Source organism: Strix uralensis, chromosome 7 (assembly GCF_047716275.1).
Source record: "Strix uralensis isolate ZFMK-TIS-50842 chromosome 7, bStrUra1, whole genome shotgun sequence".
NCBI classification, from domain to species: Eukaryota; Metazoa; Chordata; class Aves; order Strigiformes; family Strigidae; genus Strix; species Strix uralensis.
Genome location: NC_133978.1, coordinates 14594100 through 14614955, shown reverse-complemented (window position 1 = coordinate 14614955; position 20856 = coordinate 14594100). Strand labels below are relative to the sequence as shown.

At 36.5% G+C, this 20856-nt stretch overlaps 1 protein-coding gene across 1 annotated transcript in view; it reads left to right on the top strand.

Annotated features, from left to right (window-relative positions):
- RET (ret proto-oncogene) overlaps nucleotides 1-15685 on the top strand; it is an 86382-nt gene extending 70697 nt beyond the window's left edge. Inside the window, exons 16-20 of the mRNA XM_074874507.1 lie at nucleotides 1179-1249; nucleotides 5254-5391; nucleotides 7278-7377; nucleotides 8989-9136; nucleotides 11047-15685. Of these exons, the coding sequence (XP_074730608.1) occupies nucleotides 1179-1249; nucleotides 5254-5391; nucleotides 7278-7377; nucleotides 8989-9136; nucleotides 11047-11204 (615 nt within the window). The 3' untranslated portion in view covers nucleotides 11205-15685. The remainder of the gene's footprint in view (nucleotides 1-1178; nucleotides 1250-5253; nucleotides 5392-7277; nucleotides 7378-8988; nucleotides 9137-11046) is intronic.
- Nucleotides 15686-20856: the final 5171 nt, after the last annotated feature.

The following is a 20856-nucleotide window of genomic DNA, read 5'->3' as shown; positions in this document are numbered from 1 at the left end:
AGTTGCCAACAGAAATTTTTGTGTGTGAAAATTTTAGAATTTTATGAAAAGATTTCCATAAATACTGTGAATTTTCAGTTTAGCTTTCCTGTTTTTTTCAGGCCAGTTTGTGTGAATGTTTCCTAAGTCAAAATAAGTTGTGAAGAAAAAAAACCTTTTGGAAAACATGATCATATGTAAAAGGGCTTTACCACGTTCATTTAGCTATCTTCTGATGTATGTGTCGTACATTGATCTATACCAGTTGCTCTGTATTTTAAGAATGATGCATTTACATAAAGGCATTTTCATTTTATTTGGGGGGGGTGTTAATGTACTGAATGGATATTTTCTCTTTACTTCTGAGACACTTATCACCGTAGCATTATTCAGAGCCTAACAAGCATCTGTTTGCTTGCATAGGGAAACAGGGAAAAGAAAAAATTGAGGAAGGAAGAAGGATAAGTTTCAAATCCTACTGAAACAGTTGTTGCATATATATATGAATTTCATGATAACAAGAAGAAAAGCATATGAATGCTAGTGATATTGCGAAGGTTATGAAACATCTTGGAAATTTTTGCAAGGCTAGATCTTCATGAATATCTGGGGCAGATTTCTCTGATTTTATCAGTGAATTTCTGCCAGTGGAAAGTAGCAGCTTGTAGATTCAATTTAGTAACCAGTAACTGAATATGATTGTCCAGGTACAGTTCTGAAACCAAAGGTATCTTAACATCTAGGTGCTTCCATTAATGCATCATGCCTGATATAAATGAGATAGCTCTTCCTCTTTAATCATCATTCCCCATCATTTTTGCATTTGCACATTTCCCAAAAGCAATGGGAAGACAGACATTCATGTTTCAAGAATATAACTCTGTGGATGAAGCTCTCTGTTAAGCGGAGAGTTGAGTTTATCCAACTTAAACCGGTGACCACCTGGAAAAAAACCACATCTTATTGTACATAATTAGATTACTGAAGTGTGTTGAATGAAACAAATGAGTGACGTTAAAAACTCTTACAGTTGTTCTCCTAGCTGTTTTTCTTATGAAATGCAAACCATTCAGTCCATTGGAAAATATTAGAGTATGGATAGAGTATCTGTTACAGTTTTGAAGATATATACCTTGGTTTTCCACTTGAAAACTTAATTTTCTGACCAGTAATTGCATTGTTGCTTTTTCTCCTCCTAGGGTCGGATACCTGTTAAATGGATGGCCATAGAATCCCTATTTGATCATATCTATACAACACAAAGTGATGTGTAAGTGTAGTTTCTTATGTTCTTTATGGCTTCTGTGCTTGTTTAAGGAGATGAGGGGGGAAGCACAACAAGGTACATAGTAGCCAAAGCTGTTCCTCTTACAAAGAGACATGAGGAACACAGCCTGGGTGGCACCATGCGCTGGCAATGATACATAGGATTTTTGCTGTTGAATTCAATCTCAAGAAAAGATTATCAGAAGTATTTAGGTACATAATTCCTGTTGAAATCAAGAAGGGTTGGATCTGTTCATGTGACATGGTTGCCTTTGAATATAGACACAAATTACTAGTCTTTGCTGAAGATAATGGTCATGCCCAAACTTCCCAGTTCCTGTTCGTCCCTTGTCTGTGGCAAGAAAGGGAAAGGAATTTAATGCCTGGCCTCACTCCTATTGAAATCAATGACAAAACTCCAATTAATTTTAATGACAGCCAGCTCAGACCTTAGGAGAATAGTCCAGTTCCGCTGCCAAAATGCAAGTTCATTTGCATGATTAGGGAAACAGATCCTGAAGATTGATATGCTCCTATCTCCACCTGATGATTAGGTGGCAAAGCAACCACAGCTAAACTGTTTTCATGTCTGATAAGCAAGGAGCCAGGCAGAGGAGTGTTTGTATACATTTAACTCGGGATCAGATACTTCCGTTTCTTTTTCTGTGGCGTGAAAGATGCTTGTGACTAGTCACCAGGCAGACACTGTAAAACTAAGTATTATTTATTTAGGAGAAAAACCTCTAAGGGACTGCAAAAGCAGCAGTACTTATGTCTGATTTTCTGCTAGGTAGCATTTTGGGTAGCGTTTTGATATCTTCCAAGTTTCCCTTGAAAGAGGATCTGACTAAAGTAACACTTTTATTAAACTCAAATGGAGTAAAACATACCAATCATAATGACATCTCACTTTGGGGGAAAACACTGATAACAGCAGTATGTGCAATTAGGAACCTTTTGATCTGTACTTCTAAAATGATTTACATTCACTTTTTACTCTTCTCTTTGCAAGTCAGAGCAGTTTTAGTGAAACAAAATAATTTGCTTGCCATGGAAATTCCTTACAAAATGAATTTCTAAAATATTTTTATTTACTGTTCCACTTGGAGTAAGAAAAGAAAAAAGATTGGGGTAATTCTTGGGACAGTGTCACTTTTACTTAGGTCTGCTTACAGGTTTTTCAGAGTCTCTTTTTATCCTCCTCAGAGTATCAGTTTTGCTGACCTGCTCCTCTACAGTGACTTTTCCCAGAGAATTGTTAAAATTCTATTAAAAACTTCTTAGTGCATTTTTAATTTCTTCATTTTCTGCAAAACAGATTTGTCACTGTAGTTTGAGGCCAGAACAGATTGTGTTGTCATGTAACTGCCTCTTCTTTGATTGTTGATTGATCTTCTGGATCCAATACCATTCCTCCCTGTTTGTTTTCCTGATGAGCTGCTATTAAGCCCAGGAGCCCATCTCTTGTACATGTGATACAACACCATGCAGAGATTATCGAGCTGGCATCAAGCAAGCTAGCTCAGAGCACTGGGCAGCACGCTGGTGCTGTGCAGTTTTTCTGCTTCCCAGATTGGGATTAGTATCTTTGTGTAAAGCCATGCTGATTTACCAGCCTTCTTGGAGATGGATCAGGTGTTCTTAACAGAGCGCACTGCACTGTGTTTTGTAGGTCCGCTTCAATACAATGGCATAAAAGGTCTAAATGTCTGCCACACAGTGTACCTTTGACTCACTGGTGAGGGTCACCCTCGCTATTCATGAAGTAATCTAAGTGTTATATAGCAGCTTCTAATTTAGCCAAGTCCCTACAGAACAGTACTGAGACACACACAGTTGCAAAACAAATCCTCTCCAGCGCTAAATTCCACAAATGCCATTCCTACAGCTGCAAACTGATAAAGTACTTTCTTGCAGCATTGATTGTTATTTTAGATAATTACACTCACTGCAAATATTTCATGAATATTCTTTGTTGTTTGTGGTGATGCAACTATATATTTTAGTGAACATATATTAATATACTCAACAACCATTCCAATATGGTCTTTTTTATGATACTGTGTGTCTCTATTTTTTTTGGACTCTTCCTTCTGAAGCCATTCTGTATAGTTAGTGGTTAGCAGTGCTTAACAGCAGTACCACTTGATGGTAAATGCTTGCCAGCATTTACAAAATCCTGGTTTTGCTTCAGAGGTCAATGACATCAGTGGAAAGCCAGCCCACTGTCGTCTTCTTCACATATTTTTCTTTCCTGGCTTTTTCTGATCACAGTTTTATTCAGCAGCAAACATAGCACAATGGGAAATTTTTCATCTCCCATCTCTCCTCCCATAATATTTAATTTGTATAATGATTCGAAAGCCTTGCAGCATTCTGCAGCATTCTATTCTAATATGCCTATTTACTAAACAACTTTAATTAAGAAATTATTCATCTGATCCCTCCTTCCACATTCTGTAAAATTCCTCTTAAGCAGAAGAGGTGGATTTTAAAAATAAAACCTGCCACACTATGAAGTTTATTCAAATTAATCATGGACAGAATTATAACATGATGGCAGAGCATAACTGGCTTCAAAAAGGGTATGAGGAGGTATATTAATAAAGTAAATGAAAATGCTATAGATATTCATTAGCTTTCAAGAATGTGCAGAGTGATTAAAAATTACTGAATTGGTATTAGGAAGAAAAATGGCAGCATACCACTTAGGACTCTGTGAGACTCACTTTGGCTTCTCTGCCCATTTTGGAAGTTTTATTGCTGTACTTTTGGGGTTACCATTGTTCTTTAAAATGTGAAAAGCACAGGTGGAATGTAGTCAGACAGGAGGTGAGGTTTGTGGCTAACATTTTGAGATGGAATTTTCAAAGGGAATTAGACACTGCTGTTTGGTTTGGCATTAGGTGTGTAAAACTTCCTAAAATCTTCTTAAAAGTGGAGTTTTCACAGAAATTACCCAATGATGAGAGCACAAAAGCTAACATTTGTCATAAATTGTATGTAATTTTCTTCCAGATGCATCCCATTGAGTATCCCCTTTGTGTGAAACTGTGTTGGCTGGTTTCCTTTGTTTTGAACATCCAAATTTTGGCAGCTCTGTCAGTTGAGCAGATTCAGAGTGGTTTGTAGCTTCTTTGTGTCTCAAAAAAGCCTTCAACTAAGGAAAGAAAAACATTTTTGCCTCTCTTCTCCTGGCCTGCCCTCCAAAAATGGACTAATTTAATCCATCTAAATATTTCCAACCTATTGAGCAAGGGTCTTTTTGCTTGAGCTTGTCAATAATGTAGGTTTAAAAAAGTCACCATTTCTTCTGTTCATTTCAGAAAACAGTTTCTTCTGTCTTCTGTTCTACATTAAACTATATTTTAGGCATTTGGTATTTCCAGAATAAATTCTTTCCTCTTCTTTCATTAACTGTAAGCAGAAAATTGAGTCCTGAATCACTGAAATGACCTAACAGAACAGCTGATATCAAAGGTGTTGCTTACAATTGAAATAAACACATTGTGCATATAAACACCACCTCATAGTCAAGACAGCAAACTCATCCCTTGATAACTGGTTGAGCCAGCCTGTGAAAATGTAGACAATTATTTCTGAATAGGACTACAACAGCTAATTAGGGAGGTTAGACTCCCTCTGTTGCCCAAGGAAAAAGAGAGGCACCTCCAGGAGCACTGCACAGAAGAGGAACGAGCCTTTGGACTGGGCCACCATGGGATGGACTTTATTTTTCTGCTGTCTAGAGAAGAAGGGCCTTCCCAGGATATAGTTAGCTTTTGTCAGTGGATAAAAGAGGGGTATCCCTTATCTCTACTGTCTTTTTAATGAATGGTATTTGGGAACAAGGATGGCTCTATATGCATCTGTACAGCCCCTCTTGCTCAGCAATGTCTTGCATTTGGTTGGTTTCTCAAAACACTAGAAAGAGATTTGTTGGGTGAAAGCCACATGAAGCTCTTGAAACCCACCACTCTAAATAAAAACGAATTTTCTCTTTTTCAGATGGTCATTTGGAGTTCTGCTATGGGAGATTGTAACTTTGGGAGGCAATCCCTACCCAGGTATTGCTCCTGAAAGACTCTTTAACCTCCTAAAAACAGGCTATAGAATGGAGAGACCAGAAAACTGCAGTGAAGAAATGTAAGTAGCTCTTGATCTGATTAGATTCATAAAACATCTCTTGAATAAATATGTTTAAAAAAATGTTTAAATAAATACCACATAAATACTATTCTGTATATCTCAGAGGTATAGTCAAAATATGTAGTGCTCAAAAGAATGTAATGAAATTAGTGAACAGTAAAGTGCAGGAAAAGAATTGCCGACAGAATGCTTGGAGATACATCCAAAATATTTGGAGAATATTGAATAACACACTTGCCAAACAATTAAAAGAGTTTGAATATTCAAAACTTTTGAGAATGGGGGGGAGGAGGAAAATTTCATAAAACACAGCAGTAGCTGAAATATTCAAGAAAATGTTTCAGCACTTTTCTGCAAATGAGATAGATGTCCCATCCACAGTCATTGTCTATTAGTTGTCCTGGTATTACACAGGAGAAATTATACCTTGGCCCAGAAATCTATACCCTAGAAGACATGATGTTTCTGTGACTTGATAAGCCCATGCCAATTTCTTTTCTATTTGGAGATGGTTCATATTTTATTGGCTGATTTATCAAAACACTCTCAATGTGAAATAACTTCTCTCTGTGGTTCTTCCATGGCTTTTGGAGATGAGGCATGATTTTATGTTCATTCTGCAAATCTGGTCATGGCCAGGTTTCTTTAAAAAGTTACCAGGCTATAATCACTATGACATCTCTTTTGACTGATTTTCAGTATGAAAGGATACTTTGGCCACAGCCAGGCTGAGAAAATATAGTATAAATAATACAATTTGTATTTTTTTAATACCACATACAGAGAAAAAACATTAAGAGTTTCTGAATTTAGGGCAGGGTAGAAGCTTGCAAGTGTCACTGGCAAATATCCTCTAGCAAATACTTAATTTTTTGTTTGTTTCATCTCAACAGGGACTTTATTCCTCAAACACATGCTATATCATTGATAATTGGTAGGTTAGGCAAGCTGACCAGGTCTGAGATTCTTTTTTTATTCAAGCCACATCATGGTTTTCTGACTGGTTCAGATTTTTTTCTGTTTTACTCAGAAATTTTTCTGACAGACTTTGAGAACCCACTCTAAGGACCATTTTTCTTAAATTGCATTCTCTGCTTTGCCCAGTCAAGAGAGAGATCATGGATGAGGGAAAAAAACGCAATTCTTTTCAATAGCTTGCTGTAGTTCTTGTGGCCAACTGTTTCCACAATTTGAGCTCTTCTGTGACTAGATCACTTAGTCCTGAAAACACTTGAGCTAGAAAAATAACATGAATGGCACAGGTTGGAAAGTTACACATCCAAAACTTGGCCAATGTCTGTCTGACAGTCACTCAACTGTAAAACTTTAATTCTGCTCCCTTCTTTTTTTCCACACTGTATGCTATAGAAAGCAGTTAAAGACAGAATAAGAATAGATATAATAAAAATAATAGAAGTAATGAAAAGAATGATAGTTTGCGCAAATAGTCTTAGGTTGGGCTTCACTTTAAAAGTTTACAGAAACTTTTCAGAACTTAAACAAATGAAGAACAAAATTCTACTTTCTGATATAACAGAAGAGTTTTTCAGGTTAAGACATGCACATCAGTGGTGCCTACACATGAGGTGGTCCTTTGAAAAAGTGAAAATAATGAAAGAAACCTAAGATTACAGTCCTTCAAGGACAGCCACATGCATCATCATTTAAACTCGTAAAGACTCATGAAAATAAAAGCCCATTCTTGTGAATATCAGTTGTTGATTCAAGGGAATGTTTAACAGAACACACAAGAAAGATTGATGTACTTGTGGATGGCCTTCACACCACAGTTCAACTTCAGTACTATAAATTATTTGAGCAGAAGCATGACCCACTTCTAACAATTTGTTGTTTTTTTTTTTTCACCTTGTGGCGGATCACAGGTACAACCTGATGTTGCGTTGTTGGAAGCAAGAACCTGATAAAAGACCAACATTTGCTGAGATCAGCAAGGAACTAGAGAAAATGATGGTGAAGAGTAGGGTAAGTGTGGGAAAGCATGAGTTTTTGAAAGCTTTTGTGATCATCTGAGTTTGAATATACAGAAATAATGATTTTTTAAAAAAAGGAAAGTAATTTACTTTTCATCAAATTTTGAAGCATTTATAGATCTAGTTTCTTCCAAATGCATCCAGCTTTTTGAAAGTCATATAGGGGCTTTGGTGACCTCAACCCTAAATGCAGATGAGTTATCCTTAATTTGTCTAGCTTCTTTAAATAAAATAAAAAAAATTAAAAATTTCTGTGAAAAGTTACTCCTGAATAAAAAACCCTAGGAAGCCTGGAACTAGAAGAATGTAATATGTCCTTGAATCTGATTTAGTTATATGATGATAGCAACGGAGATACGAAAGCTGTATGATTCCACTAATAGTTCCAAAACTATTATAATCCTGTATAGATTTTCTTTGAATGAATGGATGCCGAGATCTAAAAATAAGTCAAGTTGCATATATTTATAAAATGTATACATACCTACTTGCACATAAACACATAATTTTTTTTTTTTAAATCTAGTTATGGGCAAAGGTTAGTTACAAATGAAAAACAGAAGAAATACAGTGACCATTATCAGATTTAAGAATGTGATGGCATTGACACTTGGTGCAAAAAGGACCAATAAACAAATGGGAACAATTTTGTTCAGGATGTGAATGTAAGAATTAGTTCTAAATTAAAAATGGCAAAGCGAAAGGTCTAGGCTGTACTTTAAATCACTCTGACTTGTCAGCCACTAACTTTTAGCTGCTGAGAATCAGTAGGCAAACAATCTGCATGTTCAGTGACAGGCTTATAATACAGAGGCTGGCAAGTTTTCTGAAACTTTCATCATAATTAAAACCAAAGCCACTCCAAAATAGAGCTCAACAAATTAGTAATTTTTCTTCTTGCCTTTCTTCATGAAAAATTCTGAAGATTTTTTAATTTATAAAATTGGATAACTTTTATCTTTTTAATTTCAGTAAATTTCCAAAGGAAAAGCCATTTTGAAGGAAAAAATATATTTTAGATTAGTTGAAAATGCTTCACATTTGTTTTTTACATCAAAGCAATTCAGCAGCATAGATGAAAACCTATGAATTCTTATGGTTAAACTAAATAGTTTTAGACCAACAGCAGGAAAAGCTTTATTTGGCAATATTTACACAGCTAATTTTATACATGCTTATGTAATAGCTTCTGTAAAATGATGACAAGATCCGAGTACCTTCTCCTTTAAGTGTGCATACGTATCTATATATATATATTTCAGTCATACATATACATCAGGCATAGCAGAACTGAAGGTCAAACAAATCAGTTAGCACAGCACTTTAACTTCTTGATTATTTTAGTGACGTGTAGAATTAAGTAAGGGAAGTATTAATATGTCTGTAGCATGTCTAGTGTTCTGGCAAATCAGATACTTCCAAAGATGCTATGGTTGCAGAAAGGGAGAGCCTACTCCGGTGCCAGAGGTACTATCAAGAGACAAATGCAGTAGGGTATGTAGTTACTTGTTTTAAAGGAACCAGATGCACATTTAGCCTTTATTACCCAGCCAGCAACACTGCCACGTACATTAACCCAGCTTTTCCTGTGTTCGCTTCTTAGGACTACTTAGATCTTGCGGCTTCTACACCTTCTGATTCCTTACTTTATGACGATGGGCTCTCAGAAGAGGAGACACCACTCGTGGACTGTAATAATGCTCCCCTCCCTCGAACCCTCCCTTCCACATGGATTGAAAACAAACTCTATGGTAGAATTTCACATGCATTTACTAGATTCTAGCAACACAAAAAAAAAAATGATTTTTCTTCTGCACTGTTCTCAGACTCTGTAACCCCATTACAGTGTTTCTTGTCTGAATGAAGCCAATCAAAATTTGCTTGGAAGCTTCTTTTCGGTTTTTTTGTTTATTTGTTTTTTCTTTTGGTAAATGTCAAAGTTTGCATCAGGATCATCCTTTAGTCATTTTGCAGCTGTGTTTAAAATAAACATTTTTAAAAGGATGTGAAAATAAGTAAAATGACTAGATATCATATAGTAAAAGAAAAAAAAAAAAGATCAGGGAAGCATTCTCAGGGGAAATATAAAATGCTAATGAGTATCTAATTCAACTATCCTGTTGGGGGAGGCTAGGAACATTTAAAGTATGTTAGATTCTGCACCTCTAATTTAAGCAATAGACTTTTTTTTTTAAATACTGTTTTTTGCCATAGCTCAATGATAGGACCCATCTGCAACATTTTTCATTTATCAAGATGGATTTTTAAATTTCAGCTGCTGTTAATGCATTCTGGATCCATAAGCTGAAATGTCTATTTAATGTATCATAGAATGAAACCAGAGATTATATACAGAAGGTAGAAATACTGTATATAAGTATTATATACAAACTAAATCAATATGTAAAGTCTTTGAAAATTGAATTAACAATGGGCATTTTGAAAATACACTCAGCTGTTTTCACGTCCTTTGATTTATTATGAAAATGTCAGTACTAAACTTTGATTGAATGATGTAGCAAATGTTTTTAAAAAGAACATATGCTTTCATATTGTGATGGTGAGATGGACAGTAAAAATGGTTCTTGCCAAAACTCCTACATTTTGTCTCCTGATTAAATATTCTACATGTTTTTAGATATTTACTAACATCACAGATATTTTTTTCATTCTTCAAGCAGTACGACTTTTGAAAAGTTGGATCTTTTAGCATAAAAGTTGCCATTAATACATGGCTTTGGGTCTATTTTTGATCTATACCCTAGCTATAATTTTCTTTAATAGGTTCCCCCAACTCACGTTCACTTTGGGGCACTTAGTGGCCAGATTGTTAAAAAAATGCAGTAACAGAAAAAGTTGCCACCAAGGTTGATGGCAGATGCTGAATGCTTAATAAGCAACACAATCAGATTTCTGTTTTTGAAAATCTTGACCCTGGTATGGTTCTCTGCTTGTACAGCTGGATCAACATGGTGCTAAGCACTCTGCTTCCATTTTGGTGTGATCACTTGTGCCTAAACTGAGAAGCAGTTACTGGACTCAATGCAAATAATTACGTGCCTGAAATACATGTTTAAGTGCTGAATCAAGACAAGAGTGCTCAGGACTTTGTTGGACTTCACTCGGTTGTGCTCCTGGGGTTTCCTAAAATTAAGCAGGGGATCCCTGGTGAGGGTGTGAGTGTCCCCAAAAACCTCACTGAAGCCAAAGGAAAGGCACCTGTTTAAGTAAATGGAAATACTCTCAGTCATTGGAATGGACTTTGGATCCTGTCCCAAATAGGTTTATTAATTCTTGGAGCACTTCCTGTACAGCAAGAACTTCCTCTTGCAAAGCAATATATTGCTACATAATTGTTAAAAAATAAAATTATGGAAAGTTGGAGGGTCATCAGAAGAAAAAAATATTAGCTTTTTATTATGCACGTGTGCGTGCATGCACATAATTTTTTATCAAGCAAGCACTTTATTTTTTCAGGGTTTTTGCCTACATCTGAATTTGTGCTTCAGGGAGTTCGAAACATCATTTATATGAATTGATTTGGGACAAAATCCAGTGGACTGGCTTAAAATATTGAAGGGAGTTTTGCCAAGGGCCTTACTGTCTGCACATGAAGTTATGGTTCTTCAGTGCAGAAAAAATTATCTGTTTTCATTTTTAGGCATGTCATACCCGAACTGGCCTGAGGAGAGCCCCGTTCCACTCACAAGATTCGATGGCACTAACTCTGTGTTTTCAAGATATGCAAATGATAGTGTATATGCTAACTGGATGGTTTCACACTCAGCGGCAAAATTTATGGACAAGTTTGATAGCTAAAATTTTCTTTGTGAAAGGTAATGGACTCCTGAGGGGAACAAAGATGCAAAGAATGGAAAGTCCATTGGCTCGTTCTTTGTACAATCAATAACTAACTTTAAATTGGCAAACCCTTTTATTGGTAGTTTCTAAAGTGTGTTATTCATGCTGAAGACTATAACTGGTGATTTCCCCTTTCAAAAAACATATCAAGCTGGATAAGAGTTGTAGTTCCAGTACTTCTTTCTAGATTGCCATTTTGCCTATGGTTCCATTTGGCAACTTCTTGCTGCAAATGGCCTCGCACTTCATTCTCGCTGTTTTTTAGACTAACCATCCTTTGCTACAGCTTTTTTGGATGGGAAAATGTACTTGAACTGCTACTTTTATAATGGCTGTTAGCATACAACCACTTGATCTAAGCAGGAAGCACAAACAATATATGGAAGGGAGGGGGGAAATAGGCTCCCAAATTACTGAGCTTGCTATCAAATGAGAAGCGTTACAATGATGTTGGCGCTAACAAAGCCTTTATCTTGGTTTGGAAGCAAACATTAAGTAACTCAATAGAGGACCTGAGATTCAACATTTGAAGTCTTGTAAAATGTATTGTCTTGTCTTAATGAGAAGAGATTTTGTTTTATTAGTCGTAACTTCTCTTACCTTTAGCACAATGGAGATAAATTTGATACAAGATAAGCTGTATAGACTGATGGCAATCAAGAGTGTTCATCTGACACAATTTACTTTCCATCATCTACATCTTACTAATGTTAAAATGTACAATCTTGTACAATCATAATTCCTCTTATGAGTTCAAAATAGACTGTACAGGGTTTTTAGATGGAATACAAGCAAAGAGATTTTGTTTGCAGTCATGTTCAGTGGGTTGGAGTCCTCCTCTCAGCTCCAAATTGAATACACTGCCATGCACAAGACACTGCCATGATATAACTCCAAATAAACCTATTACCTTGAAAGTCATGAGTAAACTACACTTGCACAGCAAAATTGGTCTAAAACTCTACTGTTAATGAAACTATACAAGGAAAATGTCATCGGAATTTGTTAAGGTGAAATATAAAAATGTTGTGCTTACAACACTGACTTGATATTTGGGAGAACGATCAGACTGTGGGTCGTGTTCTATGTGGAAGAGTAAATGATCAGCACTACTTTTGTCTTTATTTGTAATCAAGTATGTAGAAACAAAAAGTTATCTTTAACCAAATGTTGGGATGTAAATCCCAAGTGAGTTGTTGTTAGCCTTGTGATGGTTATTCTAAATAATCCAATTCTACCAAAGTTTGCTCCTGTCACTTACAATCCAATTTAGCTGTTTTCAAATGTTTTGTGTATCAACTTTATGTTTCCATTAAAGTCCGTGATTTCAGAAACAAGAGAGTCAGACTGCCACAACCAAACACAGATTTTCATTTTACAAAAAGTGGGATATAAAGTGCTATGTTGGAATTTAAACACCTTCACTGTTGGATATCATACTTGATCCTGTCCTGGTTTCAGGCAAGCACTAACCAGAGTGACGTTTTCTTTGTACAAACATTAGCTGCGTTGTGTAATGCTTATGTACAGTAAAGTGATATAGCTAGGTATACAGAAGGGGTTCAGCTGTGATATAATGGTGATCTTCACTGGCATAACACAACTGTCATAATGCACACTTTTAAAATAAATTACACTGAAAATTAAGCCCATTATATGGGCTGTTTATTGAGAGATCTATGAAAAAAGGAGAGAAAAATGGCACTGTGGTAACTTGTTGTTTTGTCCAGTCCTTTTCCTGTCTGTAAAAGGGAATTCTTTATTTGCCGTGAGCAATCAAGGCATCAAGATTTTTGTTTAATTTTTTTTTATTCTTCCTTAAATTAAGAATTTCTTTTTATCAGCTATCTTCAGCAACACTATTCAGCTAGGAGGTGTGAAGCGCCTAGTTTCTAACCTGAAAAGCCCTGCAACAACATTGCTGTACAGTAGGTGAGTGGGATAGTAAGTGATGCTGAAATAACCAGTGCCTGCAGAAAGTATTGTGTATTTTAGATTTCCAGCATGAGTAAATGCTGTTTCAACCACTAATTCCTGTGAAAAATTTCTCTAATATTGTGACTTATATTAGCGGACATAGATTCTGCATATAAAATACATACACAGCTCATAATTATAGTTGCCGTACACAATTACCTGCATTAAGTGAAGCTTAATGAAAAATTCTTAACAAGTGTTTCCTAATCCAACTAATTTTGACTCCCTTCCTGCTCATGAATGTTGGTAAGAAATAGATTATTGCTTTCAAGTATTCATTCATAATATGAAAACTTCTCATGTCTTCTATGTATGCTATTTTTGTAAATATTTCCCTTGAAGTGTTTCCTATTTGTTCTGTGTTGCTATTAGTCAGAGTGGTGACAATCTTGTTTCAGTTCCCCATTAGAGAGTCAATGTACTTCCCATGTGGGAAAGAAGTGATATTGCAGATTATTATTTCCAATGGTGCCAGAAACAGTTATGCACTTGGCTGCCCTTAGCAAAGTGAATTCAAAGGGAACAAATGACTCACCTAAATGTACAGGTTGGAGGGAATAACTTTCTAAAAATTTCTGCCAGCCTTTTCTAAATATCTGCAGAGATGACATGGTTTACGTGGTCTGTGCTTTGAGTTGTGACAGATGGGGGAGAGGGTGAATCTGATGTGTCTTTCCAGTCATTACAGCAGCACAAGGAAGCTATTCTAATACTCGTTTCTACAAACTTTTCCAGAGGTATGATACTCAGAAAATCTACTGTGAGGTTGCAGATTTTAATCTGCAGGCATTAGCCTGTTTAATATAATAGAAATTTTTAAAAAATCTTGTCCCTTAAATATGACGTACATAATATTTAAATCATGTGGTTTTATCTACAATTTGTCATGCAAAATGTGCATGAATCTCTACAGTACCCTCAACTGGACCTAAGTAATTCTGAAAAATAAAAGCAAGTTTCTATTCCTCAATGTTTTATAATCAATTTTATATTAATAATACAAGCCTCAAAATATATCTAAAAAGGACATTTCTACTTGTAATTTTGAAATGCTATGTTTCAAAACAGCCCACCTAAAAGGGCTATGTCTCTCACTGCAGCTACAATGGTAAATTTATAACAAAATGCTAGAGATAACATTCAACAGCACCAGCTCCTAGGTAGCACCCAGCAAACGCTCCCCATAAACAAGGTGCAGATTGTCCATAGTGAGATGAATGGTTTGACTTTTTCAGCCTAATCTATCTTTCTGAAGAAGAACCCTATGATCCCCTAAAGATGTATAGAAGTATATAAAATCTTAATAAGAAAACCTAAGCTGTTCAGGTCCACTGCATCTGACTTCATATAATTTAAGTAGCCCCTCTGAAGTTAGTGGGATCATTCATGAATAAATTATTCATAAACATTTGCTGGTCTAAAATCAAATATACTAATAGTCTAATATCAAAAGTACAAAAGATATTATCAAAATACGGACAAAGTAGCAATAGCATGGATCTATCCATCCTTAGCACAATATTGTAACTTGTCTATCTAGTAGCAGTATTTAGAAGCAGACACTAGAAGACAGGTAAGCACAAATATATCTCTAATGTATATCTAGAGGAGACAGTGAATTAAATATTTTTCAGTATTTATCAAGTTCATCAGTAAAGATAAGTTGTTCATGTAAGCTGCGTTTCATACTCAATTCTCGTTTCCAATTCTTTGGGACAGAAACCTGTGCCTTCCAGCTATGATAGAGATACATACTCTTAATGTATTTTGAGAAGATCAGTAGTTCCTCTCTTTTCATGGTGTGTTTTTTGGTTTTACCTGGTTTTATAAAGGGTTGCATAGTACCCCAACACAACAGATTTCTAAAAACATAGTTTTTTGAGCTGTTATGAAAGTTCATTTTGCTGATAACGTTCTGAAATTAAGTAAAAAGGTTTTGCCTACCTAAGTACAGACAAGTACATCACCCCTTAAGGTCATCTGAAATAATTAGCTCCTTACATTTGGCTAATGAGGTACATTCATAAAAATCCAACTTCATCTCATCTGGAAGTTGTTTCATATGGATTACAGGCCAGTCCAAAATGGTATGAACAATTTAAGAGCATTTTAGTTGTACTTGACATGTCAAGAAATAACATTCCAAGTTTCTCCATTAGAAAAGAGAATGAAAGAAAAGTGTGTTCATTTCCAAGATAGTTAAAAGAAATTAGTAACTTCTGAAATCAATGACAATGTAATGACTGTTGCCATTAGGTATCAGAACAAGAGTTTGATTCTATCCTTGCTGATACAAGCAAATGTATATTAACATATAAGATAACTGGTTTTAGAGCATTTTTACATTGCCAAGAGAAAAGCTTTCCATTTAATCAGATAAGCACAGAAGTTTGTAGAAGTTCAAACCATTACATTAATAGCAAGTAATGTGCATATTTTGAATAAATAGTGATGTTTACAGTAGGTGTTTCTGCTTGGTTTTTTTGTTTGTGTTTTTTTTTTTTTTATGGGCTCCCAAATATAAAAATGGATTGGGTTTTCACAAAGCACTCAGCTTTGACCTAGGTCACCTGTCATTATGTCCCTGATAAAACCTCCGCTGATTTTAATGGAGAGAAAGTACAGCCAATGGGCAAATCTTGACTTAAAATACAAAATATAAAAAGATGCTTATTTTATCACAATATTGATGTGGTGAAAAGAACCACTAGTTGCATGGTCAGAATTACTGAATGTGCCTGCGCATAGATACAGTGTGTTAAAATGTGAATAGGGTATGAAGGTAAAAACAGTCACTGTTCCCACCTAGTCTGTAATTAAAGGGTAGGTCCAATCAGCCTGGTACCTGCAGAAGTCCCCATAGGAAGTTAGTTTAGCTCAGCATTTTGTGTAAATTTCCCTCTTGTACTTACAAATAAAGCATAAAGTTAGAGACTTGGGGAAGGAAAAAAAAAAAAGCTAATACATCAGCTTTTCTCACCCTCTCTGCAAGACATTGTTAACAGAACCAGATATTATGATTATTTCTTAGCTTCAGAAATGTGTTGGCATGTCCATAAAGAGAAATAGAGGTCCCCTGCTGGAAAGCATGTCCATTGTAGCGGGACCCGGTTTTTATGTATTTCTTAGTCTCTAAGCAGAGGACAGAAGAGAATGTAAACCAAGACATCTAGGGCCTTAGTTTTAGAATTGTGTTTGCAAAACAATTTATTATTGAATACTGCAGGGACATATGATTTTAATCTTTCACAACATGGGTGCTGAAAGTAGTGGTGGAGTTACTACATACCACGCTATCACTACATCTGTTGGACATGGAGTCAACAGATGACTGCAAAGAGCAGATGTGTGGTCTCCTCCTTCTCTGCTATCACTCCACTATTCCCTTACTCCCCATTTGATCTGATCTGGCTAGGAACACGGATTTGCCCATAGAAGACTCTTCTATATGCTGAAGTCTGCAGGGACAGGAGGACATGAGATGGTGAAGAGATGGGGACCCCTTCTATTCATATTCTGCAGGATGGGGTTCCCTACCTTCTCATGCTTGAAGCTTGAGGACAAGCTACTGAGTGGACAGAATGGGCAGAAGACAAATGTGCTACCTCCCAGGCACAGGCCACGCAGAAAGTATCATGTGAAGACTCACAGGGAGGCTTGCTGGGAAACGCAGGTCTAGTCTCACACTCATGTTCATAAACCCTGGAATATAACAAAAGCAATCTGAAGAACAGAGGTTCACCTTAAAAGTACAGTCCTGATCTGAACTGAGAACTTAACGTACATGTACCCTCTGACATTGAGAGGTTTGGTACCTAATAAACCTAGCATGGTTTGTGATTGTATGTGCCCAGAGCGCTGAAGTTGTTATGAAAAGTTATTCTTACATGGAATCATAAAATCATAGTATCGTTTAGGTTGGACAAGACCTTAAAGATCATCCCATGGGGTTGTAGCTTACACATCTCTTCCCACAGAAAGCTGTAGCTGTTAAAATCCCTTGGTACTTCCAACACTGGGTTCTCACTGTTAATCATCTGTTTATATGATTCTCTCTAAATGTGCAATGATCACTAGACAAAAATGTTTAGATTTTTAATTTCAACAAATTAAAGCTAGAAACAAGAGGAGGGTTTAGAAATACCAAAATAAACCTTCAGCATCTTTAGGGGCTTCAGAGGTGTGAAACAGATCCAGTCTGCGTTCAGATGCAAAGCACGTTTGGTTGGAGCACATACGCATTTCCCTGAGTTTTTGCTTTTAGACATCTCATTTAGAACAACTCAAGAAACTTTGGACTGCCAAACTTGAATTTTTTATCCCATGATATAGCCACAGATTTGAATTCCTGTAGAAACTTAACCTAGATCTGGATATCAATCAAACATTGCAGTTTCAAGTCTGATTTTTCTGCATTCTGCGGGTCACATAAATACTTGTGAAACCCCTTATATAATTTTTCAGCTGTTCATGCCCTCATGACATGATCGTAGTTGAAAGAGTTTGATATGAGCAGATTTTCACTTGCAACGTGCTATTTTGATAGCTCCCTGACAATGCAATTTCCTGTCTGAATTTACTATGCTTAAGAAGTATTTCAAATTTTTTAATAAAACTAAATCAAATTAACCTGTATTATAAGCATTTGGTTTGCTAAGAATCTTGCTTGCCTATATTTAGGTAAATTTGAAGGTTATTTTCAGGAAAAAAACCAACAATTCCACTTCCTCTTTCAGATTTTGTGAAGAAGTAAGCTATAGCCCAATACAAATCAATAAAACAGTAGGATACGCTGATCCTAGTCATTTACCAAATTGCTACCAATAACAAGAATAGTATCCATTTATTCAAGAGTATTTCACAAAAAAGGAAGAGATCTGGAATAACTTCATTACAACCTTACATCTGTTGGGAAGGAAAACATCAAAAGAGTGGAATCCCAAGTAAGTGGTGGCTGATATGACAGACAAGGAGGTTGCTCGAGAGGGCCGCTCTTGTTCCTTGAGAAAGCTGGTAAAGGGTTCGTCTTCTTAAGATGATTGCAAAGTTGGGAAGAGTGTTGTAACAATGGAGATGTGGGAAAAGCGTATGGGAAATATCCAGGAGATAAATACCAGATTTATAGTATATGTTTTTAAAATGTGTGTGCAGCTTCAAGAATCAGCCAGAAAGAAGCAAGCAGAGTTCACTGTTCTCCAAGATAGTTTCTGTCTGGTCAGGACTGTCAGTGATTGATTTGACCACAGAAGACAAGAATGATTCTTTCTGCTACAGGGTATAAATAATTGAGAGAGATTTTAGCCTTGAGTCAGGAAATTAGTCAAACACTTACTTAACTGGTTTTCCTGTGCAGAGAGGCTTTCTGAACAGTGGCCTGGTCCAGACACAGCAAATAGAAAGGCATTAAGTTTATGCTGATGATAAGGATTTTTATTTTAAAACATGACAGTTGGAAGTCTCACCCTGTGTTGCTCTTCCAGGACCATTTGTTGAAATGAACTGTGACAAATTGTTAAATACTGAGCAGAAACAGATGATGGGGGTTTTTGTAAAAACACTGCTGAGAATATTTTAATTTATACTTAAAGGCATTTATTACCATTTTTACATGCACAAAGATAAAGTAAGCAATCAAATTAGATTGCAACAAGTTGTCATCAGAGACAACTTTTTAACCAAACAGAAATAATGTTATTGAATCATTTTAACTTGCTTAACTGAGTCTTTGTTATGCTTTACTAATGTTATGAAATTGAAATGTTTTGAAATGCTAGGCCTTGAACTAGGGATTACTTATAATAGTTACCATTTCAAATGATAATCATATATTTATTAGGCAACACATAAGAGAACACTATTCATGGTATTAGACCTTGAAATGCAGTAATATGAATAGCACATATTATCTTAATTGCTATAAAAGGCATTAAAATTACAGTGAAGACCTTATTATACAGAATTTGAACATAGCTCAGGGGAGCAGAGGGAGAAGGTACAGTACTGTACCCTGCATATTGACCCTATAATCCACATTCCAACAGAAAGCGCACAAAAATATCACATCCCCCGCAGCAATTAAGCAGCACCTTCTCACGTGTCACAGGTAAACAAGAGGCCCTAGTTAATCTGGGTACTGGAGTTAAATTTAAAAACTGAGACTAGAGCTTTTAGCCTCCTTGCTTATTCCAAGCAGTGCCTCGGTGGCTCCCCACCCCCAGCATTAGATTTACTGTGCCCCAACCTACCTCCACAGCAGGGAGGTTGCTGCTGGCCTGGGAAGCTGGGGCAGACAGTTGTGCCAGTTTGTGCCAGGAGGCTGCCGGCAGTCACCCATCTCAGGCAAGGGCTGCCCAAGGACCCCTTCCTTTTGGCACCACCTCAACTTTCCAGAGCCTCAGCCCTGCTGGGTTTTCCCCACATAAACAGCCTATGTGCAGAAGCACAAGCAAGCACCATCCTCATCACCAGTTCTGCCTCATGTCTCGTTATTAGCTGGAGGATTCAGGACATGCTGCTTGGGTTTAGCCCAAGTCTTACCAAACCTTACAGCCAGCCTGTACCAGTTGCAGCTATCAAACATCAGGCTTGTGACTGAGAGAGCAAAACTGTAGACATTTGCCCCCCCCCCCAAAATAATCAGCAGCCTGTTAGCATTCACAGGTTAAGCTATTTTTTTCACCTGCTATACATGGCCAAATGTAATAAACCAGCCTGCATTTGTAATGAAGATCCTCAGGTTCCGAGTAAACTTGAGTAACTTTAACACAGCCTGCACACGGTTTGTAAGATATGTGAGTCGCAAAAACTGTCAATTTTAAAAACTTTTTTGTCTCTGTGCTTATCCTGACATAGATATGATTTGTTTTTAAAAGCAGTACAAATTGATGCTTGCCTAGCAGAGTCAAGGATGGTAACTGACATTCCTGAAATGTAAAAAGAAAATAAAAATGGAATAGAAATGTCATTTACAACCATTCAATTCCTTCTAGTAAATGCTTCTGAACTCTGATATTCCTTAATTTAAATGGGGTGCAGGCTGTCAGATCAGGTCTTTGTCATTCTAGTTTTAAAAATAGGAGCAGGAAAGGAGAAGCAGGAACAAATTTTCCTTGCTCTTGAGCAGAAGTGGGAACAAATTCAAGTGAATTTCAAAGCATCTTGCTATTCAGCTGTCCTATTTACATTTCTAATGTAAGATCTTGCTTTGAATTAATTTGATTTGGAGCTCCATTTCACTGACAGATGTGAGACATTGCAAGATTCTTATTAGCAAAGCTTTTTCTTAACAAAGATAAAGACAAAACAATTGTTACAAGCCAAAAATTAAAGAGGAGCTTGTGAGACTGCTAGGAAGGTAGTGCAGTGACATTTGATCCTGACTTTGTAAATCAGTTCATCTTTACCAGTTGGTATTATAATGTTAACAGTGAACTCTCAACAGCGTGCTTTAACACGTTTCTCAAAATCAGACAGTCTTTATGCACCACAGGAACAGGTGCCGATTTTCCTGAAAATCTAAACAGAGTGTTTTCAACTGCTCGACTGAGGTATGTTATTTTTTTCTGGTTGTCTGTTGATATTCTATGGTGCCCAGGAGGGTTCTCTCTTGACAAGGGAACAGTGTACATCCCAT